The following is a 25,765-nucleotide window of genomic DNA, read 5'->3' as shown; positions in this document are numbered from 1 at the left end:
GGCAGAGAGGAGGAGGGGACCCAGCCGGTTCATTATGGTCATTGTGGCCTGGTGGGCCATGGACTGGTGATCGGGGAGGAGGCAGATCCTGGAAAGCCTTGCATAGCGTGCAGGGACTTTGGACTCCATCCCAAGTGTGGTGGGGAATCGCTGAAACTTTTGACAACATTCCACTAGGGACTGTGTTGTCTGGTGGCAGTGTGAAGGTTGGAAATCAGGATGAACCAGAGGAGGAGAAACTATCACAGCAATCTTGGCCAGAATCGATGAAGGGTTGAGCTGTGGTGGGGACAGATCACACTCTTTCTCTTGGCCAGGGGCCTTTGCCCATGCTTTTGTCACCATAGTATGTGCTTTAGACATGTCAGCTCATATGGTGCTTGCAAGAATCTGAGAAATACAGTCCCCAGGAAACTGAGGCTCAAAGAAGTTAAACCATTGTCCCAAGCTCCCATGTACCAAAAAAAAAAAAAAAAAAAAAGGATAGAGCCAGGATTCAAACTCAACCTCTGCACTGATGTCCTCCCTTATCTTAGTTCTAGAGAATTCCTATGAATTATTGACCATTTGGAAGTGGCTAAATGGCAGAGAAGAGCCTGGGATGGCAATGTCCAGTAGAAATAAAATATGAGTCACAAATACAAGCCACACATGTCATTTTAAGTATTCTGGTGACACATTAGGAAGCAAAAGAATCATTTTTAATAAATTATTTTACTTTACCCAGTGTAGCCAAAATACTGCTATTTCTATTGAAATCAATATAAAATGTTATTGAGATAGTTTGTATTATTCTCTCCTCTACATCTTTGAAACCTAGTGTATATTTTATACCCACAGCACATCTCAATTTGGACCGGTCACAGACGTACTTGGGACAGCATGGGTCTGGAACGACTCCCAGATATCAGCTGTGGGCATTTTGGTAGATGCTGAAAGGATTTCCTGAGATAGAAGAATGTAGGAAGGATGGGTCATTTAGGAGGAGTTTGAAATGCTTGGGAAGCACCTAGGCAGAGACTCCTGGGCTCTGTGTGGATGTGCTTCTCAGTGAAAAAGTCCAGGTAGAGCCAGACATTTGGGGTCTACACCAATAGATGTAGATGGTTGTTAAAATCTCAGGTAAGAAGGACCTGACTCAGAGAACTAATCTGAAGGACTGAACTCAGAGATGCCACAGGAAGGGCTGGGGTGCCGTGCTTGGTGGGTTCTTCTGCAGCCCCAGGTGAGACAGCCCCCTTCTGGATGGAAAGAAAGGAGGAGGCGGGAGTGGACATGGGAGGTAGCGCAGGCAAAGCAGGAATAGGCTGGATCCAGACGGCTGGGTTCCTTTAGGCAAAGCAATCCCTATAAATGACATTTCTCCTCCCCGGGCCCCTCGCTTCTTCTGGGCATCTGTATTTTGCTACTGATGTCTTTGTGTTCTGGGTCTGTGTGAACTGTGATCAAACAAGGTTTATGGATTCAGGAAGGCAGGCTTGTTGTCGAGAAGACAAACTATAGGCTGAGGGGGACAGGCCTGAGCGAAGGGCCTTTTCACCCTGTTAGAGTCACTGGGCAGGGTCCACGGCTCTCAAGGGGTGAAACTGAACAGCACATATGTGACAGGTGAGAAAAATAACTGGGATCAGCTTAGCTCTATCAAATAGTCAAGGGTGACGAAACAAGTCATGTCTTTGATTGATGGTTCCTGCCATGACATGAGTTCTATTATCGATGTCCCCTGCAACAATGCAATTTGGCTATTCCTCTCCGACCCTGGCCATTCCTTTTGGTATGAGGAAATGCGGTCTGCATTTTGAAATCTGCTCAGTCACCTAACCAGACCCTGCTCTCCAGCGTGACAACAGGAATGCCACCAGATGTGATTGACACGCGCCTCCTTTTTTCAGCTGTTTAAATGTGAGAAATTCCTCCTATATCCAGACCATTGCAGGAGGCTATTTTTATCAGGATCTTTCAAACCCAGCTCCCAGACACATCACAGGAATTCCCACCAAAGTTCCACGAGGCCGTAATGAAACAGACCCAAGGCCAGAGGCACCCGCGCAGGCGGCAGGGAGGTTGGTGGGCCCTGTGCCACAGTGTTCCCTGCCATCCCTTTGAACTGCAGAGAAGCTAAGTGGGGGCAGCATGGCCGACAGGACAGAATGAAAATGTGTTCAACGTGGCATCTGGTTTCTCTTCTCTTTTCAGCATTCACAGAAGTGAACATGAAAAAAAAAAAAAAAAAAAAAGAGAGAGAGAGAGAAGCGAAGAGGGCAAATAAGGAGAGACAGGGCCCCTTCTGGGGAAAACGATTTTAGTCCTGAATTTTCTCCACTGTGAATTACACCTCAGAAAGTCAGTGACCGCCTTTGCTGAGCACTGGGTGACATGCTGGGTTTGATCCAGGCTGGAGCCAGGCAACGGGTGGCAGCTTCTGCCTCTCCCTTCCCCATTCCAATCACGATAAATATATTTATACTCACTTGATCATGTCAGCCAGACAATGCTCCCTAATTGGCAGTGATCAGAGTTCCAGAATTGCTTGGGCGAACCTGCTGTCTCTCTATCAGGCGAAGCGATAAGGGGTCGCTAATGCAGTCCCTGTTAACAATTTCCAGTGGAATAAGAAGCAATCCCTCAACTCATGCATGGCAATGAATTTTCCAAACAGCTCCTAAGAGCCAGCCCTTGAGGAACTCAGACTTACGTGAACCCGCCCAGCAAAGCATGCTTTATAAATCTTCCCCACCCCCGCTCGTGCACATAGAGAAAGCCATAGCCACTTCCTTCTGCTGGAGGTTCGTTTGTTCTTTTGCACCCACCACCCCTTTTCCTTTTATTGGGCTTATGGAGCAAACTGTCATTTTTGGTTCTTGTTCTTTGTAAATTTCAGGGACATCTGGCACACAGTTTACTGCGTTTGCTAGCTCTGGTATTTGTAGATATGCACGCGCTCTCTGCTGTGTGTGCATGTTAACACTCCACATACATAATTTATGCATGCATAATTTGGGACTTGAGTGCCTAGGTTTATTTTGACATTTAAGGCTAACTACACAGTACAGATCCTAGGTAATTGCTCAATAAATATTTATGAAATGAACGAATGCACCAAGAAGGCACAGATAGGCTACTGTCATTCCTTCACCTGACACTTGAATGTCTAGTAGGTGCCAGACACTGTGCTAGGTGCTGTGTTCAGTGATGGATACTACGGCCCTGCCCTCAGGGGGCTCACAGTTGAGGGGTGAGGGCCAGACACAAACTGGCAATTATAAGTCAGGGAGACCCAGGGACAGAGCCCTGTGCTGGGCAGCGTAGAACTCCAGGGAGAGAGAACTCTGTCCACTAAGTGAGCGACTGCGGTCTCACAGGGTGTCCTTGAGGTGGTGAGGGAAACACAAGATTCCAGACCAAGAGGACAGCACAATCCATAGCAGGATGCAAAATATGAGAGGGGGGTTCAGGAAGGCGGCGAGGCAGGGAGCTGGCAGAGGTGAGGTGGGGACTTCGGCAGGGAACGGACCTGGGGGGGTCTCAGGTGGGGTGGAGGAGGAGAGCCCCAACTAACTCAATTAGGGCAAGTAAATGAGCAACTCCTTCACTTGTCCAAAATGCTTCTGGATTCCTCCAGAATTTATCCACACACCTCAATGCAGAATCCGGATTGCCTTGGAAGCCCTGCTGGAGCACGGTGAGGACACCCGGGGTGGTGCCTGAAATCTGTCATCCACCAGTGGGGTGACTCTGAGCAGGGACTAGCTTCTTCATCCGTCAGTCGAGAAGGCAGACTGCGAGGGCTCTGTGATTCCTCCTGGCTCTTACAGTCGACATTGCAGAGACTCTCTGGGGCTCTCATATGCCCCCCGACCCCGTCTGTCCGTCTACACACCACCACGGGGTTCTAAAGGGGTCAGTCTAGTTCCAAGTAGCACGCAGTGTCACAGCATCACCATCTTCCAGGGAGGAGGCAGCTGGGCACGTGGAGGGACAACTTCAGATGAGTCCTTAGGAAGTACCCACTACAACACACAGCATGATGGAGACGTGACCTGGGTCAGGGTCTCCTGATCTCAAGTCTGACTAACCGCCAGCTAACTCAGAACCATCTCTGTTAGATTTCCTTTCTCTAAGTCTTGCATCCTTTCTGCTTAAAAAACTTGCTTTCCTTCTAGAACCAAGTCCAATATCCTCAGAGGGGCAATTAAGGCCAGCCCCAATCTGTCTGCAACCCTGCTGGCCGCAACCCTCACTTCAGCCATGTGGGACCCCAGGCGACTGTGTCCATGAATGCTCCCTCGACTCAAGTTCAAGTCCATCTCCTTTAGGGTTGCTGTCTCGTTACCCGGTCCTCTTCCGGACTCTGAGTAGCACTTACTGACCACGGTGTTCGTGGTGTGGTTGATATTTTCTCCTCCAGCTTATTTCTAAGCCACAGAGCATAGGGACCAAGCCATACCTATCTTTGGAGTCTATGGACCTCGCACAGGATCCCACTCAAGGTAAATATTTGCTGGCGAGTGCATTTTCGATGCTCACCTCTTGGAGAGTATTGAATAAAATCCACGGGAAGTTTGACGATGGTTATCAGGCTTCTCCTTTCTACCTCCTTATCACAAGGCTGTAGACTAAAGTGGTTTTTTTTCTTTTTTCTCCCTCATTTTGGGAAAAAGGGAACCTTGGAGAGGGAGCTGTTTCCTGTGATCATTTTGGAACAATGAGAATACAAAGCTTCTCTCCCGAGAGCCATCAACGGCATTTTGCATGTGTTTCTTGGGAGCTTCAAGTTCATCCAGGAATGAGCTACTTCACAGATCAAAAGGAGTGTACATGCAACCCACTGTGGGGACAACCGTGGGGACAACCACCGTGCTAAGCGTGTGGGCAGAATGTGGAACACGTCAGTCTGCCAGTGGGAAAGGCTTCCCATCATGTGGCGGGAGGGGAACCTAAGAGACTGACTGAATTTCTGGCCCCCAATGTTTGGTCTTTGTGGTACAGGTGCCAGCGAGCAGCGCACAGAATTTCTCACAAAAGAGGCACTGGAGTTAAATCAATAGGAGAATCACCATTTCCTTGCTGCTCCAACAGCACTTAAGGAAGTGGAACTCTGCCAATGCAGACGAACGCGGAATTTGCGGAATTTGTGACTGGGCACTTGGAGCCATCAGCTAAGCTGGCAGCTGTGACTTTTCCCAGAAGCAGAGCTGCCAGGAGAAAAATAACTTCTCAACTTCAGTTTCAATTTTTGCAAATTGGATCTTTTTTTGTGAAAAACTGTTTTAAACCCAGGTTTGTTTGTTGTTGGTTTTTTTTTTTTTTTTCCTCCCTTTCTTCCTTAATTAGTGAAATAAACGACTGTTTCTTTTCACCCACAGGGAAATTCATCATTTACTCAACAAGTATTATTGAGCCTCTACTGGGAGCAAGGCATGGTTTTTGGTTCTGGGACGCAGATGGGGGCAGAAAAAGTCCCCGACCTCAAGGAGCTTGTGTGTGTGTGTGTGTGTGTGTGCGCGCGCCCGCGCGTAAGCATGGGGGGAATAAATAAATACATACTCTGCCAGGCATAGATGACTGAAGTGCTATCAACATGTTGTATTTGAAAACTTAATGTCAGAAAATTAAAAATTAAGACTCTTACTTGAATGTTATCTTAGCTCATGTGCATTACATATATTAAGGGGTATTTTAAAAGGAATCGTTAGTAAGAAATAACACAGCTCTTGGCACATGAAGCTGACCTTCCTTCTGACCTTCGGCAGGACATGTGTCTTATTGGTGCATTTCTGGGAGATTGAATTTGTGCCCACTTGTATTTGTTTACCATTATGGTACTAGATGGGGGGATCCTTGACATCGGAAATTGGAAATTCCTTCTGGAATCTGCCCTGTCTTTTCTTCCTTTACCAGATCTGGCACTCCACTCTAATTGGTCTTTAAACACTGTATTTTTAAATTAATTAATTAATATTTTTCGGTACTGAGGATTTATCCCAGGGTTGCTCTACCTTCGAGCTACATCCCCAGCCTTTTTTTTTTTTTTTTTTCTTATTTTTATTCTGGACTCCAGCTGGTGATCCTCCTGCCTCAGCCTCCCAAGTCTCTGAGATTACAGGTGTGCAACCAGTGCACCCGGCTGAACGCTGTCTTTTAAAAGGATGTCCTTCTTTCCCTCACTCCTTCCTGTGGGCAGACTTGGTAATCTCTCTCCATGGCCCCAACATCCAATTTCTTTTCCTTGACTCTAGGCTCAAACACCTCCTGCCCCCTCCCTATCGATTCCAGGGTGCTCTGTGTAAAAGAACTCGCATCACCCACACCTCTGCTTCTGTACCCTGCCCTGCTCCCAAACCCTGCAAGCTGAAGCTCAGCCTTTTGGTCTGGCCCTGCTACTTGGGCCTGTGTCTCTGTGCCTTTCCTGGACCCTGGGCCCCAGCCCCACCAGCCCCACTCATACAAGTTCACCTGGCTGTAGGACGTTGGAATCGACCCTCGAGTTCCCTCCTTCTCTTCCCCGCTACTTCTTGCAGTCCTTTAATGTGGCCCCACCATCCTCTTTTCTATAAAGCTCTCCCTGACCTTAATCCCTGCTCTTCGGCTCCTTGGATGTCCTGTCTCACCTCCTCACTTGAACTACAGAGCCTAGCAGGAGGATGTTGACGATTTCTTGACATCCACATCCTCCCAGGTTGTGAGCTCCTCTGAGATTTGTAATCTTGGAGCATAGCACAGTGCCTTGCATACAGCAGGCACTCAATAAATGCTGAATGAGTGAATGATCTATGGTCTCTTCTGGTTTAGTTCACGCTTAAATGACATATCTGAGACTTAGGTGGCTGTGGAAGTATGCCAGAGTGTCACCTGTGACCTGTTTGGTAAAGAGCTCAACCTTGCTCTCAGTAACAGTGAATTTTAAACATTTGTGCTAACAGGCCACAGATGATAAGGAATTTCAAAGCCACATTTTCTTTGACAACATTTCTCTGTGTACTGCATCTGGAGATGGTTGAGAAGTTCAAATAAATGATTAAAGCAAGTAAAACAGAGCCATTAAGGAATCTGGATCATTTACTGCAGAAAAGAAACTTGGAGGGACTTAATAATGTTTTTAATGAAAGGAAAGATTTATTCCAAGGATGGCTAAATATCTCTTTCTCTATAAACACAAAAGATAAATAAATGAGATTCAAGTGGTTCAAAGATTTAAGTTAAAAGTGAAAAAAAAAAAAACTCACTAGTTTCTACTGGGATGTGTGGCTCTGTTTCAAGTTACTATTAGGAAAAGCTCTCCTACGTTGAGGGCTTACTTAGAATCAGGCACTGTTCTTGAACTTTCTATTATGTCATCTAATCTCCACGGAACCCATGCACACTAGCTTTCATTTTATTATTCCCATTTTACAGGTGAGGGAATGAAGGCACAGGGTGGTTAAGAAACACCCAGATCACACAACTGGTGAGTAGTAGGACTGAAATTGTAACCTGGGCTGGCTGGTTCTGTACCCTTGCTCCCCCGGTTACTCTGCTTATGGCCTTGTTAGAGGCTAAAATAGAGGTCAGGCCAAGCTCGAAAAAGCTCAATAGGTTCATGTGGCTAGTTTAGAAAAGAAGATCCTTGGATATACTAATAGTCTGTCATTGCTGGGGCATCTAGCTTTTTTGTGGTCTTCATTACACCTGTGTGTGTGTATGTGTGTGTGTGTGTGTGTGTGTGTGTGTGTGTGTGTGTCTAGAAGTTAAAGCACCCTGTTTTTGTTCTTTTTAAATTTTGAGATAGCATCTTGCTGTGTTGCCCAGGCTGGCCTCCAGCTCCTGGGCTCAGGCGATCCTCCTGCCTCAGCCTCTCCTGTAGCTGGGAGTACAGGAGCACGCCACTGCACTCAGTTCCTTTTTCTCTATTTTATCCTGGCGAGTTGGCCTACCAGGTCTTGTCTTCCTAATGAGACAGTAAGTTGTTTCTCTCGCTTTGCCTCGGGCTGTCAGGACATACAGTTTCCACATTCGCATGTGTGTGTGTGTTTATAAGACCTGACATAAATCGAATCATATTTAGATATTATGATTTTACCTCTGGAGTGATGGAACTTACTCCGGGGCTGAAGAGCCAGCATCTTCTTCCCTGTTGTTTTTTGCAAGATGACCTTGTTTAGCTTGCCCTGGGGCCTACGTGTCGGGGTTGCAGTCAGCACAGAACGCAGGCAGCTCCGTGCAAGAAAGTCAGCACATCTGCTCACGCGGGGCTGCAGGGGGCCTGGGGCTGGTTCAGGAGAACCAGGGCCGCCTGGCGGGAGCCCCATGAGAAGGGTGTGAATGAGTCATTAGACTTCTCAGGTTGACTGAGATGGTTTTTGTAGGTTTCTTTGAATTTAGATGTGTTATCAGTGTTCACACATTGGGCATAACGGGAAGCAGCGAGCAGTCCTTCTCTTGATAGTGCCTGGACTTCAGCAGGGTGGTGATAAGATTTGGGCTAAGATGTGATTCTGCAAGAATATGCCAGGCAGCACATGCCCCTGCGTGCACTAGGGGCCGGTGGCAGGTAGGCCCTCGTGGAGAGGAAACTGTGTCCCAGGAGGACATGTCCTCTGACCTTAGACACAAGTAAGCCTGGATGGAGAGTTACCAGCTCAGAGTGTCAGAAGGCATTGCAACTTGTCACACTTGGAGTTCATGGTCACAAAAAAGCTCTTGCTTTGTAACATCCCCACAGTAGCCAGGTAGATTATTGATGGTTGGTTAAGAGGTCAAGTTCTAGGAGGTCTATTAACCTCTTTGGCCTCAGTTTTCTCATCTTTAAAATGGATGCAACGGTGGTACTTATCTCCTTGGTCAGGATTAGATGGATTCATGCATGTCAAGGGCTTGGACAAAGCCTGGCAGATGGCCAGCATTAATTAACCTTGTATTTCTGTGAAGGCTACATTTTTTTTTTATACGATTTCCTATTTGCCAGATGACCTACTCCAACACTTGTTCAAAATAGCTGTTTAGTAAATATATGTTAAATGTTGAAGGAACTGGAAGAATGGATTTAGTGAGATACATAGATGGGCACCTGTTCTGACTCCTCAGTAACCTGTAATTCAGGACAGAGCTGGATGTTGGATTTAATCTCTATGGAGAAATATTTCAAAATAGGGGGAGTGTTCTGCAGACAATCATCTCTGCGGAGCAGATGGGGATGGAGATGATGGTTTTGCATGAAGGTGACAATTCTTTTGTTTGAGAATGGAATTGGGACATGTCATGCATAAAGAACAGATACCAGGGACAGTAACTCTAAGTAGAACCAAGAGAAGGGTCTTAAAATCTGAAACTTTAAAACTACAAAACACATGTTATTTATGAGTCTACAAAAATAAACACAAAAAACAGGAGTCAAATCTCTGACCCATATTTACCCTCTGGTATTGCTTGTTTTAATAATGACAACTTCAACTTGCAATGAACCAGTTAGTTTAAAAAACAGAGAAAAATGAAAAGTATGATGGTTTAGAAGCTGGTACAATACGGCAAGAGTATCTTCATGTTAGGTCGAATTGTATAAATCACCACTTTTTGGGTTAAAAAAAAGTTGGATATTCTCAATTTCATATGGTTCAATCTAACATATTTAAGTTAATTAAATTAAATCAAAATGAAATGTTTTATAACCTTGCCTTTTGTTATCTTTTAACCATGATCATCAAACTAAATTGGTCATTTTTATATCTTAGCCTTCTTGGTCTTTCCAAGTTTCTACATAGTAGGTGCTAAATAAATGTTTTGTTAAGTGAGTGACATTTTTTTGTTGTCATCTCTCAAAAGATAGACCTAAATTTCACCACATTATTTATTTCTGGAATTGCCCTTAAAACATAATTAACAAAGTGTTAGTTTTGTTTCAGTTTTCATGACTTAGATAAATCCTCTCTGTTCCTTGCTTGGGCAGCACTGGGGAGCTAATTAATACATTATTAATAAATAGTAGAGGCAAACAAGACTCTGCTTGCTCTCATAGCCATGGCAAGAATAAATCCAGGTCAGGAATATTTCTGCAATTAAGGGAAAATGTTATTGTCATAACAAGGAATAACGGTTTATGTTACACAACTCTGCACATTAAATCACATTCTAGACTTAAAGGTAAGGCGAATGGCAGAGTCGGGCAGGCTCTTCACCCATGGTTCTCATTACCTGGCGCCCAGCTGGGGCGTCTGAAGTGCTCTGCAGTGAACTAGACCTTGTGGGATCCCAGGAACGAAGCAACTCATTACTATTCATATCAGATTTCACAAAAGTCGAGATTGATTCCAAACTTAGAAGCAAGTAATGAAATAACTGAACAGGTGGCATGAAATGGTTTTTAATTCGGAACACCAAGAGCTCCTTCTCCAGTGGAAGGCGTGGGGACTGTTCCAGGAGGACGGTGAGCCCCCCGGGACGGCGCCTCCGGAGCCCCATTCTCCCTGCGCTCCTTAACTGCCGTTCAGAGAAGACCACTCTCCATACCATCTGTCGTCCTTAAGATGCTGCCGTTTCTTGAGTGGGGAAAAGCCAGAGCTTAAAAGGTAATTGGGGTTTGGTGGACCCGGTGCCGAGACAGCAGCCACCTTGCCTAAGGAGAGTTCTAAGAAAACAGAACTGCTTTCATTTTTTAAACAGAAGAACTACAAACCCCTCCACGTTTAGATCCTTATACAACTTATGTGGGTCCAGAGAGGGTCCGCGAAAACAACGGTTTTAATTTTCCCCTCCATGTCATGGGGTTTTCTTGGGGATTTTTTTTTTTTTTTTTTTTTTTTTTTTTTTGAGTCAAGAACACATTCTGCTCCCTTTGTGCCATCTAAGGAGATCCCAGCCCCAGGCGCCCAGCTTCAACTGCAGCAGGCGATGCTAATTACCTTTCAGAACGTTAGGGCAAGAACTGTTCCAAACACACCTGAGCTAATAACTAGTTATACAGCCAGGAGGTCAACAGTTCAAAGAGAGAGAAAAGCGAAATTAGCATATCTTAAGAATGAGTTCAAGTGGTTTTGTACAAGAGCCCTTATTTAAGTCTACAAGGATCCTGAAAACACAGATAGCGCCAGGTAATTCTGTATTTCCCTTTTTAACTCCCTGCAAACTCCTGGTTTCAGGGTCAGTTCTGAGAACAAGAAGCAACTGGCGGGTGAAGGGGAGGAAGTGTGTTGTTGGGGAAATTGGCTGGAGTTAAGGATGGGGGTCTGTGCCAGGACTGCAGCACGTGAATTGCTGAGGGGCACTGGGGCCCCAGATGAAATAGCAGAAGTAATGCTCAAGAGCCTGCATGGGGCGAGCCAACCCGGCTTCCATCCCCAACAGTAAATCCTCACACGGCTGTGGATCGCTTGGTTACCAACGCAGCTACACTCTTCCCTCAACGGTACAGTTTCCTGTACACTGTCTGAGCTTTCTCCCAACTTTCCACTAAAAATAAAAAAAATTAAAAAAAAAAAAAAGATTTCTATTGAATACCTAAGAGAAGCAATTTGAAACAATACCCATTGCTTGCTGTTTTGAGTGACTAAAGTTATATTTTGTTTATAAGGGCGTAATCTTTTAAAAAACATTTATTGAACATCTATAATGTACTTGACAATTGTTCCATGGTTAATTGTTTTACAGATAATTCCTAAAAGAACCATCTGGGAAAACAAAAACAAAAACAAAAACAACAAATAATTTCCACTTTGCTAAAGTATTAAAATAGTAACACAGCTCAAGGATTTTATTTTTAAATGTGCTAAAAAGTACTTTTCCTCCTCCAAGAACCCTACACTGTGCAAGTTCTTTTCGCTATGGATGCAGTACAAGCTGCATCGTGTGAAACGGACTGAGAACCCACTATTCACCTGTATGGTATTTAGTAGATCAAGTCCAAATTAGAAAGTGAAGGATGACTTTTATGGTTCAAACTGTAAGAAAACTTGTAGACTGAAAATCAAGTTATAGTGAAACTTGTTCAACTTTAACTTTTAGAGCTAATAAGGTCTTTTGTGTTCATTTTAAAAAAGAAAATGTTTCAAATGCACAGAAAAGCACAGAGAACAATAATAGACCTTCACTCAGAGGATTTTTATGAGCCTATTGAGTAGGCCCTGTTCCATTTCAGAGGGGACCTGCAAATGCTTAGGAAAGCACTTTTCCAAATCTGAGACCAGCCTCTGGGGACAAGTCTTCTGTAGGACACTTTTGATCTGTAGTATTCTCTCCTTTCTCTTCTGGCCCTTCTATTTGAATAGTTGCTTCTCTTTACTTCCATTCATGCTGGTTCAGGAAGCCCCTTTGGGAGAGTGGGCTGCAGCAGATGCCAAGGCTGCCCTGCCCCTCGGGGGCTCATAGTTGATTCAGGAGAACAACATCCACAGAAAGAATTCTACCATAAAACTGACATGTGTGCCTGAGAAAAAGAGATTTCTCTTGTCTGAGGAAGAGGGTGTGGGTTTGAGACTATCCCTTGAACATTGGCTTGGATGTGGTATGGGTTTGAGGTTAGTCCCTGAAGGTTGGCTTGGGTGCAGGTATGGGTTTGAGGCTAGCCCTTAAGTTCGACTTGGAGTTTGGAAGGTGACCTGAGGGGTGTCAGGTTGAAGCAAGAGCGGAGGGAGGTCTTTGTTCCAGGATGGGCAGCAGACACCGTCCTCCGAACCATGCTGAGTGGGTGTGTTTAGGCTGGAAAATCTGTTGAGAAGCCTCAGCTTGTTGATGGAAGGGTGAATGTCCCAAATTTTTAAAATTTTCTATTTCAACTATGTTACTGAGCCTTACTGAATTTTTATATATCATTCAGCTGCCTTTTAAACTCTTAAGTCATATAATAGTCACAATTTACTTTTGGAGAGTATGTTGCAGTTTACAGATTGCTTTCTTATACCCATCGTTACACTTGCTCCAGGTAACAGCCCTGTGACACCACAGGACTCGTCTCTGTGAGCAATTTCCTTTGAAAGTAACTACCAGTTATAGAACCCACTCGCGGTCGTATTGTGTTAGAAGCACGAGACAGGATAAATCAGTAATTGGAAAGAAATGAAAGGAGAGGGCCCCATGTAGACAGAGATCGAGGGTTCCAGGAGTTCGATGAGATGGTGGCTTTGGAAATTGAGAGGGATGCAGAACAAAGAGCCAAGGTGCAGTGGAAGAAAAGCCAGGCGGGATGGCGGCACTGCCTCGTGGGGTGCACACAGCAGCGCGGGGGTGGTGCCCGTTCAGGTTAGAGGGCTGGGCGCCTAACACAAGCAGTACCCAAAGAACTGGCTCAGGATCTAGGAAGGGAGGGTTGGGAGGATCATCCCTCTCATTTGGCAGGTCTGTCTTCTCTCTCCTCCTATAGCATCCTGTCTACCGTATTGTTAATAGATAGTCTTTCAAAGCACTTCCCAAGTGCATACGCCTTGGCAATGACTTTCCGGAAGGAAAAACAACCAGGATACCATTATTGTTGCAATTTAGTTGGAATAAATCTTACGGATGTTGGCAGCACCCACATATCCACTTAGCCTGGTGCGAGTCAGTTTACTTTCCGACTTAGAGACATGACATGAAATGAAATTAATCTACTTGCAGCAAAGCGAGTAAGTTCGGTTGACTAAATCCCTTTGCAACTCATTTGAAACCAAATCCACATGGTAATAGAGGGCCTTCTCTGGAACTGAACAAATGCATTTATCCCAGTTTTATTTACAGCTAAATTCACATCAGAGCTATTTTATTTGGTAGGACACTCTTTTGTCCTTAGGTTAGGGTCTCAGTGAAAACATTTGCAGGACAACCAAAATGGTTCCATGGAACTTAGCCTAAGGACTATCACTCTGACCAGACTGACATCTGCCCAAGATTGACAATTCCTTGGAGAAAGAAGAAAGAGACCAATAAAACCCACAAAGCTGTGAATATTCTTTTGTAGTCTCCCTTTGCTTTTCATGGTCAAAGAGCAGTCTGCACACAGCACACATTTAATAAATACATTTTGGTGGTAACTGAGCAGGCAAGACTCAGAGCAGAGGAATGACAAGGGTGGAGAGACTCAGGGTGACATGCCCGAGGAGCACAGATGCTGCAGCCGAGAGGAGAGAAGCCTGAGCTTGCCAGCGGCAGAGCCGCGGTGTTGTTCGCCAATGCGGATTGTTAGGGAGCATGCTGTGTACAGGGCGACGAAGGAAAGCCAGCTGACAGCCCAGGGAGGGCTGTGGGGTCAGAGACGGGGGCGCAGTTTTGACTTAGATGGATTATCTTTCTCTGGAAACTTTAAAGTTGAAAGTAGATAATCTTTTGGAAATGATTTAGGTGCCCTGCAGGAGAGAAATGATCTGGAGAACCTCCCAAGTTCGATTCCACTTCTTATCCCGTGGTTTTGCAGTGCCCAGGGTCAGGTCCTGGCTTGCTTCCTGTCCACCTTTCTCCGTAGCTAGAAGCACTAGACCGCTTCTTGCAAGCCAGGCGTACTGTAGACTCAGCGCTAAGCCTTTTCTCGGTTGGGAGGGATTTAAGAAGCTCACTGGAGCTGAACATTTAGCTGACCCTGCTTCAGGTCACCCCCTGCTGCTGGCCTGGCTTGAAGGCGTCCCAGTTCTAGCAAGTGGGATTTTGCCCTGCTCCTAACTCACTTCTTAGTGGCTTTACCTGAAGCCTGTCTTGGTGCTCCTATGCTAATACTCAAAATGCTTTCTGGATTTTCAAGTTTTATATGATTTTGAGATCATAACTAGTAGAACGCTAGGATGGACAGCTCACTCGCTGTCTCTCCGGGCCGCATCTCTCCACAGTCCTCCTATCCTTCACCCCTGGTGCCCAATCCCTGGGCCCCAGGCCTGTTACTGTGCTGACTGTGCGCAGGGCTGTGGGAGAATTCTCTCCTTCCTGTCCCCCAAACTCCTGCCATCGCCACTGGGTCACAGACGCTTGCTTTCTGCTTTGCTGGCCGTGTCATACCGTGCCCCATGCTCCGACAGCATTCTGCTGTTTATAGGTGCACATCAGAATCTTTCTCCATGAACCACATATCTCTACAACAGTATTTCTCAGCCTCACACCATTGAGGTTGCTGTTAAGTCTTTGTTGTGTGGGGCCATCTGGATTCTGCCAACTCGCAAATTATGATGACCAAAAGTGTGTCCTGGCATTGCCAAATGTCCCTCATGGGGTTGGGGTGGGGTGGTGGAGAAAACATTTATCTGAGAAGGCAAGTGTACTTTAAAGTACTTGGAGAAATAACTGGAATGTATAGTGATTTTTTGGGGGGGGGAACTGGGAATTGAACCCACTCTATCACTGAGCTATACCCCAGTCCTTTTTTATTTTTTCATTTTGAGACAGGGTTTCACTAAGTTGCTGAAGGCCTCACTGAATTGCTGACACTGGCCTTGAACTTGTGGTCCTCCTGCCTCAGCCTCCCGAGTCACTGGGTATAATAATAGTGCCACCACACCTGGCATACTCTACACTCTTACTAAAAACCACATGGGATTGTATGTTTTGTACTGGAACACAAGGTAGCTGATGGGTGAAATGGAGTGAAATCCCTTCACTCTAGACCAGTTTTTCCCAGACTTTGTTGTGCATAAGAATCATCAGGAAAATCTTTTTAAAAATCAAGTTCTGAGTCAGGAGGCTTGAGGAAGAGTCTGAGAATTATTTCCTTCCTTCCTTCCTTCCTTCCTTCTTTCCTTCCTTCCTTCCTTCTTTCCTTCCTTCCTTCCTTCCTCTTCCTATTTTTTTGGTGCATTGGTGGAGACTAACTTGAGATCCTCATTTCTAACAGGCTCCCAGGTGGTGCCAGCCCTACTGGTCCTGAGATCACACTTGCTCTATCAAGTTTGGAGGTGGAGGTCCCAATCAGGTGAGGGAGGGGCCTTTGGACTCCATAATTACAAGATCATGAGCAACATTAAAATTTGCCTTCGAATGACAGATTAGAAAAATGTGGATGTTCCTGAACCCTTCTGAAATGAGCAAAACTGTTCACAGGGATGTGTTTAGAAATATGACATTCCTATTAGCTCTACCAATATGTATATTTATAATTATACAAGTTACCTGTGAGCTTTCTGCTTTGGCCAGGGATGGAGATCTATGTTTCTAAAAGTCTGGCAGAAGCCTAAATTTCAGTCTTTTATTTTGTTACTAGTAGAAGAGGATGGTAGGGTTAGGGTAGGATTGGGTGGTAGAGGGGTTGGAAAGAAGAGAATTACTTAAAAATTATTTAACTTTTTTCTGTAGTATAGTTTGTTTTCTTGGTTAAAGATATTGCTATTTATTCCTCATGTTGATCTATCACCAACCCCATTTCCTTATTAACCTAGAATGGATATAATCCTTATGGATGTGTTGGAGACTCTCTAGGAACTTGACAAATTCATAATAGTGTGTGAGTTTTTGTGCATTTGGTTAATTCTAATTCACATGCACTTACACAATTCAAGAGTCACTTCTAATGGGTCTTGCAAAGAAGAAATGCCTTATGGCATTTTCTTGAATTATGAATAATTTCATGTAAAAATTATTAACATCACAGGATATTACTACATCCCCAAATCAGATAACCCAGTTATATCTTTAAAATAGTTGCATAAATGAATGCCCATTAACTGTAATGTGTAGTGATAAGGATAATCACATCTTTTGAAAGCTGTTGAGAGTCCAAAATAAACTTTTCCTTTTCTGATATAATAACTGCCCATGAGTAACATTTGCTTAGGGTTTTGCAGATGTCTGGCTCATTGTCGCATATCCTTGGGAAGGAAATTGGCTTTCACATTTGTTCCTATTTTACAGTTAGGAAGGCTGAAGTCCATTAATTTGTCTAAAGATGCAGATTTGTCCAGAGTTGCAGATTTATGGAGAATAAGGTCCTGACGCTTTTGAGGCCAGGATTCAGTGTGAGATTAGCTTTGAAGCTGTACCAAGAGAAAAGTACTCGCCTGCCAAAGAGGAGAGCCAATGTGCTAGCTCTAGAATATTTTGACAGGTTGTTATCAATACAATCAAGTTTAATAGGGATAAATGTCACTACATTTAAACCTTCGTGCCTTGTGTTTTCCCCCCTTACATAACAGCATAAATACAAAAAAAGAAGATGTAGCTTAAGAGTGGTGCATGAGAACCCATGGTTTTTGTTGACCATGATTTCAGTATGAGTCAGCAGTGTGACATAAATGCCAAAAATACCAATGCAATTGTGGACCATATCAATAGAAGTATACGGCATAGATCAAGGGAGGCAAGTACCCCATGGTGTTTGCATTGTCAGGTCGCTCCTTGGAGAGGTTTGTTCCATTCTGGGTACCACAATTGAATTGGAGTTGTACTCCATCAGAGGTGAGTACTTGAAATGAGGACAGCATGCACTACCACACAAGAAGAGTGGCTAAAGGAACCAACCTAGATACTCTTCAACAGATGAATGGATAAAGGAACTGTGGTATATATACACAATGGAATATTATTCAGTCATAAAGAAGAAGAATATTAAGAACCAAAAATTCTTATGTTTGAAAAAGACAACTTTGAGGGATGTCTGAAGGGGAGAGCAACCTGTCTGGGAAGAGAGATTGAGGCACAGTCTAATTCTGGATCCCCCGGGGGAAAAATTTTCATGAATGATTTCCTACTCTTTGTTTGGAAAACAAAAAACAAAAACACCTCTTCAGTGAATAAATAAGACCCTATTCCTCCCACAATTTCCTTGAGGTGTAAAAAATTTGTGGGTGCCTTTGTGCCTCCCTGCCTAGACGTTCCTCTCTGCCTTCAGGTGTACCTCCTCCAAGAAACCCTCTCTAAACACCCCAACTCCAGTCATTTACTGTCATCTCCTGCCATGAGTTTTCTATTACAGTAGCATTTTCTTTTGTTTGTCCTAATTTCCCCAAGAGATGTTAGTTCCTTAGGGAAAAGGACTCTTTTATGTTTTTCTGTTTATTACGTGAAATGTTCTCAGTACATCTGGGTACCTATCAGTTAGGGATTGAGGGAATTTCTGCAGACGATAGCCAAAAGATGAATTAAAGTAACCTGACAGGTAATTTTTTATAGCATCTACATGACAAAGCATCACAGCATACTCTCTTGATGATAATGATACTGAATTGACCCTTCACTTTATGAAATAATATGAGCTGACAAAGTTGGTTGTACAGTAAATCTTACTTCCTTACATCTTAATTTTACCATGGAAGCTGCCTGTCTATGTTGGAGAAAAAGAAAACTTTCTGGCTACAAACTTTATCTCTCTTCTTCCAGCACATTGGGAATTTCTCTCTGGCTAGGGAATTCCTTGACTCCATACCTTCTATTTATTTGGATGTTTACAGCACACAGAGTCTCAATCACAATATTGTGCAGTCAGTCCCTAGTTCATAAAATGAACTGTAATCTACTTAAAAAAAAATTAGGGTTGGGAGTGTAGCATGCATGAGGCCTGGGATTTGACCCCCAACAGTGCAAAAATAATTTTTTTGATCTAGGAAATAAAAATTCCACAAAATGAGTTTGCTTAAATAAGGAAGCACCATGTTATGAATCTTACAAATGAGATAGTGCATGTTTACAATATATCAAAGATAAACAAATGCTTTGGGGGTAGCAATGCACGAATCTTCAAAGTCCTTTGCACTGGGGGTTAAAGAATGGTATCACTTTGCTCAAGGACATAGGAGTGCGTGGGCCACACTGAGCTATCTGTGGGGATGAAAATGGAACATGAAAGAGAGGAACGTGGTTCATGTGCCACCACTGCCATTGTTGGACAAGATGGCCTCCAACGGCCCAAGGACCTGACTCGCTACGCAGCATTTATACACTCATCTGTAAGAAGTGGATATGACCCTGCTTGGCAGCCTGGAGTCCACTTAATAAATTAAAAAAGCAGGAGACTGAGAAGTAGAGCCCCACTTTCCTGTCATCAGCCGTTAATCACAAATGGAGAAGGCCACCTTCTTGGCTATTGGAGTATCAGGCTATCCAGGCAAAGAACACTTGCCCTGAACAGTACAAAGTTCAAGGAGGAGGGATGGTTATGACCTTCCTCAGCCTCAGAGCTGCACACCCTCTCCAAGCCTCCCACTGGCAAGTCCATTGCGGGGACATTAAAGAACTCTTAATAATGAAAAATCAGGTAGAAGGCTCGGTGTCCTTCAAAAGGAATAACCTCTTCAGAAGGACAGGGTCTACCAACCCTAGTAAGTCTGTCAGCATCATTTATTTCCATATGACACTCTGAACTGTCCTCGAAAGGTAATAACATCCTGCAGTATGTCTGTCCAATGCACAGCACAGAGGCAGAGGACAGTTGCTATAAAATAGCCCTGCAGCCAGTGGGGTGGCTAGCAGAGTGACACACAAGCCACCCACAAAAGCGCCATTGATATCTATTGCTTCTAAAAGAACCTGCAAAGGAATCTACCAAGATCTGGTTGTCATCTCTTGTGACCTTCAGGAAAGGGCAAAGAGTCTCACAGTCCATGCAGAAAAAGCCATTTCCCTGTGTTCTTGGTGGGTTAGGAAGTCTTCAACAGAAAACCAAAGACTTCAGAGAACATGCCTGACCTTTCACTTGACCAAAAAGGAAACTGAGGCCAAGAAAGTCAGGTGGTTTGTTCAAGGTCACGTAGGTAGTTCTCAGCAGAGCCAGAATTCAGATTTGCAGAAGCCCTGTCACGGGTTCCTGTGATTCAAGAATGCGGTTCCCAGAGCTGTGTGGGGCAGGGAGGCTGAGCTGCAGCCCAGAGTCCTGGGCCAAGTACTGGCAGACTCCAGGAATATGACCTGGAGCAAGTCACTTAAACTTGTCCAGTTTTGGCTCTCCCACTCTCCAAAATGAGAGGTAAAATATGTGCTCTGTCTTCCTCAAAGACCACAACCAGATCAAACGAGATAGTGTGTGAAGACCTGTTGTAAAGCTCCCTTGGGTTCAATGTGAAATGACTGTGGATCAAGCCATTTCTCCTATTGAACATGTGTAGACGGACACCCGGGCAATTGTGGGTAACGCTGTTGAGGATGAAGCTAGGTACAGGAGCTCCCCCAGCCCCAGGGACAGTTTTCACAGCCTTTATGGGTTTCCCAAACGTGTCGGCGACACTCTCCCCACTCCCACCCCCCACACCCGACCACCACCAGTGAGAACCATGGGCTGAGGATATCAGAATACAGACCAACAACTTAGAAGGTATTAAAATTTTACAAATTTCTTAGAATTAACAGATGGTTGCAATCCTCCTGCTGACCTTACTGATTCTATAATCCGTATTTTTAGAACAGATCTCTTTGGGGGAGGAGAGCTTCTTCAGCTATCTGACTCTATATTTTGTTCCCTAAAGGGCTAAAATCTACGACCTGTAAAATGATGGGTAGGAACTTTAAATTACAAATCAACCAGACCGTTTTTCCCTACTTGTGTACTAACAATATTTCCTAGTTATTTAGAGACTTTTCTTTAAAATCATATTTAACCAGAGAACTATCTACCTATTATTTACTGAGTTCCCACAGAGTTCTCAGTGGTTTGTTTCTAATATTTTTCCATAAAGCACTAGACAAAAGACACACGTCGTAAAACATTTGTAGGCCCACACATCCAGCCTGTGGCTCTCTAAGGCTGGAGAAAAACAAATGAGCAAGTATTATTCATGACCAATTGATCAATTAGGCTGCTTTTCATTAAAAAGCATGAAAAGGCAGAACCAATTTAGGATGACTGTATTTGAAATGCACAAAAACATTATTAATGCTGGATTTTCTTTCCCTCGCTTATTTTTAGTTCTCTTTAGAAAATTACACTTGAGAGCTTTCTGTAATGGCAATTTAAGGAGTGGATTAGACTTTGCACAGTACTGGAACCCTTTTGTCATGCTAATGAAGGGGCAAGGGCAGTGCCTCATGTGTAAGGCTTTTTCTGGATACAGCCGTATGTTCCAGAAGCTGCAGACTGCCTGATGAAACACCCGCGTGTGGAGATCACCAGCCAGGAAGTCACCAGCTAACACCGCCCTCCATCCCCCATGAGAAACCCTGCTCCCTCTTCCATAAATCTGACAAGGCTTATACTTTGGTGTTATAGTGGTAAAATCTTCTATAGTACAGGAATGTGAAAAATGACCATGATTTTTTTCCCCATTTTTTTCCTCTATCAAAATATCATCTACTGCCCTGAAGCCCTGAGGCCTCATGACTCCTGCTTATATTATTCTTTTCGGATTTTTTTCTTCCAAAGACTTCCTCATTCTCTGACTCTTTTCGCTTCTATTTTATGTTTGAAGTTTTTTGTACTGGGCCGTAAGTTATGTAAATGCAATAAGTATACTTATCATGCTTAATAGAATGCTATTCTTATTCAGATGAAGGGCAAACTAGAGTGTGTTTTGGTAACAATGCACCCCGATTTTCAATAACTTCAAACCTGGAAATGCATGTGTGTGGGTGTGTGGGAGTGTGTGTTGGGGGAGAGTGTGTGTGTGTGGGGTGGGAGGGTCTATTGCTGATTTCCACTCAGTTCCATTTGTATCGCTCCCTGTTCCACACACCAGTTTTCAGAGCGAATACTCAGGAATCAGTTTGCCTGGGTTCACATACTGGCTCTACGCATCTACTAGTATAGGATACCTGTGCTAGTATAGGATACCTGCTGACCTCTTTGTATCTCAGTTTTCTAGTTTGTGAAAGAAGGCTAATAGAATCACTATCTTCGTTGTGCCAGGAGAAGTAAACAAATTAATACCTGCAAAGTGTTAGATTAATGCATGGCTAATAATAATGATAATGACAACAACAACACATTGTCTTGGGAAATTGTATAAATTATTTAATCTTCAAAACAATCCCGTGAGGTAGATATCACTGTGAGTCTCATTTTATAGCTTAAGAAAACTAAATGCAGATTGAATACTTGTCCAGTTCACTCAGTAAGTGTAGGCTTGGGCTCAAACCCAGGCTGTCTGACTCCACAGCAAGTACTCAGTCAATGTTACCTATTATCTCTGTTATTAACAATCTGAATTTTTGTACTCCATAAATATCTACAGTTGCAGCAGCTGCTGCTAACGATGAATTTGTATATGTGACCACCAATGTAATAATTGATTTAGACAAAGGATCATCACCTGAAATCATTGGGTGCATGTTTTTTGGGAAATGGGATATTACCAGAGTGCCAAAGTACGGCCCCCTAAGATTACTTGCTGATTGCAAAAGGAGAAAAAAAGTACCTTTACAATGAGAGAGAGATCCATTCCTCACAGCCTTGAGCCATGATCAAACTTGGCACCATGGCTAGGGTGACAAATTGGCATAATGTGCCTCCTGGGAGGACGCCATATGGAGCACCCTGTAGCACCTTGTAAAGAACATTCGGCCAAAACCTCCTGGCTTTCAGTCCTATCTTGGAGTTTTATATGAAGTAAGGGGGGTATTGACCATGAGGCAACAACCAATGCAGAATGTCGGCTTCCTACCAGATAACTGTCCTAGCAATTAAAAAAAAAAAAAAAAAAAATCCAGTGCTGAATAATGAGATATAAAACCAAAACACAAAATTTGTTTTTGTTTTTAAAAATTGGATCCTGTTTTTTTTTTGTTTTTGTTTTTGTTTTTTTTTAAATAGGACACATTTGGGGAACAAATGGGGAAGATTAAATGTGGACTAGCTGTTAGATGATATTAAGGCGTTACCATTCGCCATCTTAGGTGTGATGATGGTGTTGTGATTATATAGAAAACTGTCCTGATTCTTAGATGTGGATGAATTATCTAGGGTGAAGTGTTATTTTACTTGCAACTTACGCTGTGTTTTTAATAGTGGATGCTTCTGGGTCACTTGTAAATTATTCTATAAACGTTCAGAAAGAAATATAGAGATGGAACAAAAAGTTAGCGGTTGTTGAACCTAAGTGATAAGTAGAGAGGCATTCATTGTACTAGTATTTCAATATTTCTTCAAATTTGGACATTTTATTCACTTTATAAGATAAATGTCTTACATTTTTGGAGAGCAAGACTTGTACCATCATGTTCTTTGCAATAGTTTCTCTAAATTTTGTCTATAAATGCATACTTTAAAAAACTATGTTAAAAATTATTTACTGAGCTGGGCACAGTGGCATGTGCCTGTAATCCCAGTGACTCAGGAGGCCAAGGCAGGAGGATTGCAAGTTTAAAGTGAGTCTCAGCAACTAAGCAAGGCCCTAAGCAACTTAATTAGACCCTATCTCAAAATAAAAAATAAAAAAGACTGGGGATGTGGCTCACTGATTAAGTGCCCCTGGGTTCAATCCCTGGAACCAAAAAAAAAAAAAAAAAAAAAAAAAAAGAAGAATGAAAGCAGAGACACATGAGAAAGAAGTTGCTCCTTTATGGGTCAAGAGATACTAGGCGAGACTTCAGATGGACAAAATGGGAGCCAAACATCTACAATCATTGGTTCAAATAACTAAGCTCATGAAGATTCCTGAACAAGTTTCAAGTTTGTTTTAGGGGGTGTGATTGTGAAGACTCTGACCTAGGATTAATCCAGCAGCTGCTGTTACTTATTTAAGAAATCCTGATGGAATCACACTGAATGTCATATTTTGAACAATATCAGACTTTTCTTGACCCAGAAAAAGAGGCAAGTTCTGCTCAAGTTCAGGCATGAGCCCTTTAAGCCAACACCAGCTGGTAGTTATTCTCTGGGAATCAATAAGTATGTGGGAATTAGGATCATTTTCCACTCTCCCGGAGAGCAATGGTTCGAAAAGAGATGGCCTCAGTCAGTGAGTGGATAAATTTTGGGTAAGAGATGAGAAGAAAGTGATCAAGATTCAAAGGAATAATAATGATGTCATCTTACCTAAAAAGGCAAGTACCCTGTATCTATGTTAACTCATTTACCCCTATGAGGTAAAGGTACAACCACCGAAATAAAAAAGAAAGGGGATTTTCATAAGGGCCTAAGATGTGGAAGATATTCAAAGGGATTATGTTAGCAGAAATATTTCTTCATATTGAACAGATCAATCACCTCCTTTTCTGCTCAGTAAAGTCATTTTCAAAAGGATAAAAGCTATTACAATTTAGGGAAAATAAGATTATAGTTTACTATATGGGAGACACTCAAAGTTGACTCTAAAGGGTAGTTTTATTCAATGATACAGAGCCAACTCTTACAAAAGAATAAAAAATGTCTTCAAAAAAGAACAAAGCACAGTTTTTAGAAATTTGAAATTTAAATGTACTTACATGCATTCTCTATTTACATTGTGTTTTTTAATAGTGGATGCTTTAGGACAGAGGATCACTTTAAAATTATTCTATAAACAAAGTTTTATATACAATATCAAGTTATTAAAGGAAAGTATTTTAAACTAGATGTTCTCTCTGAAAATAAAAATAAGAAAGAGATGCATAGAACAAAAGATTCTTTGACCTGAAGTTTCCTATCCTCAGATAATATTTGCATATAAAATTTTTTCATTGAATTTTTAGATCCCAATATCTACCCTTTAATTTATCTAGCAATGTATGTGTTTAATAAAGTATAAATTACATATATTTTATTTGATCCAAATTCAGGGGCCTAATTTGAAGCATATACATTTGATAACTTTTAAGTTAGTGAAGTCTTTGGAATATCTTTGTATTCACTCCCCATGTTCAGAACAGTTGAGGACAAAGAGCTTAAAGGAGCTATCTTTAAACTGGACACCTAAATTGGAGACAGTCAGAATAGCATAACTATTATTAAAGAGACAAAGATAGACAATACTCTCTCAAAATACATTTCAATGGAAAGTTTTCTTTTTGTAAAGGAACCCAAACTGGAATTCTTTGTAAAGGGAACATAAATTCTGACAACTGGAAATTTGAGCAAACAGAGAAACCCTGCCCTCAGAGTCTGGTGTTTGTTCATTGCTGCTCAGCCCTTTACCACCTCCTGCTCCCCAAATTGGATTCAGTGCTGACTATGGCGAAGTGGAATTTGACTTGTGTGACCCCAGCATCTGAAGTCTTTCTCTGAGATGTCTCTGAAGCCAATTAGTGGAGGTTTTTGTTCTGGGCTGAGTGAAGACCAAGTCTTCCCTGATGCATCTAATAGAAGTCGAGTCCTAGCACCACAAACCCTGTCACCACAGAAGATTTAGAGACCTTGACTGATTGATTAAAATATTAAAAGCAATATTAGAGAGCTCCTGGGATTCATTTTAATTAGATTTGACTAGGAGAGAACATTCTGTAAGTCACAAAACAGTTCAAGGTTTCTAGATGATGCATATCAATGTCGTATAATGACATACCTTTTGGAAGATGAGAGGTTGAGTTTGTGTCTTGGCTTTGACACTGAGTTATTAGAGTTCTCTCTTGCAAGCAGGAAGATGAATTCAAACATCAAAACTTCTGCATTTCAGAGTACAGATCCACCTCGCACCATCTTCCACTGCACTGCAGAGAGGAGTGCAAGTTTACATATCCATCGATACTGTCTCCTCCTCCCGGACGCTTACTCTTTTCTCCAAACTACCCCCAGTCGGCCCTGCAGTCTGTAGGCAAACCACACAGGAACTAGCAGATACCGGGCTGCAGAGAGTTGGGTGTGAGCCTTAGATTATGTGGTTTTGTTTTCTTGCTGTCAGAGTTGAACTAAAATGCAGGAGGTTCACCGAAACACTTTTGCTTCTTTATGATTGGTTTCAATTTTAACAATATCCCCTCTGAATACTTAGGTTCACATAAGAAAATTTCTAACCCTGGACATGGTCCATCAGCAAGCTGCTGTTTGCCTTTAAGGAAAATCCTCATTTTCTAT

At 43.0% G+C, this 25,765-nt stretch overlaps 1 protein-coding gene across 2 annotated transcripts in view; it reads right to left on the bottom strand.

The window, feature by feature from the left end:
* Grap2 (GRB2 related adaptor protein 2) overlaps nucleotides 1-25,481 on the bottom strand; it is a 62,185-nt gene extending 36,704 nt beyond the window's left edge. The window contains exon 1 of one of the 2 annotated variants that reach the window (XM_047547952.1): nucleotides 25,257-25,481. Coding sequence is in view for 1 of the 2 variants with exons in the window: in XM_047547951.1 (XP_047403907.1) it covers nucleotide 2,472 (1 nt within the window). In the remaining variant the exon portion in view is untranslated. Of the gene's footprint in view, nucleotides 1-2,471; nucleotides 2,605-25,256 lie in introns of those variants that run through there. The other variant, XM_047547951.1, reaches the window with a different exon arrangement.
* Nucleotides 25,482-25,765: the final 284 nt, after the last annotated feature.

The sequence above is a fragment of the Sciurus carolinensis genome, chromosome 4 (assembly GCF_902686445.1).
Source record: "Sciurus carolinensis chromosome 4, mSciCar1.2, whole genome shotgun sequence".
Classification (NCBI taxonomy): Eukaryota; Metazoa; Chordata; class Mammalia; order Rodentia; family Sciuridae; genus Sciurus; species Sciurus carolinensis.
This window is presented reverse-complemented; position numbering and strand designations above follow the sequence as displayed.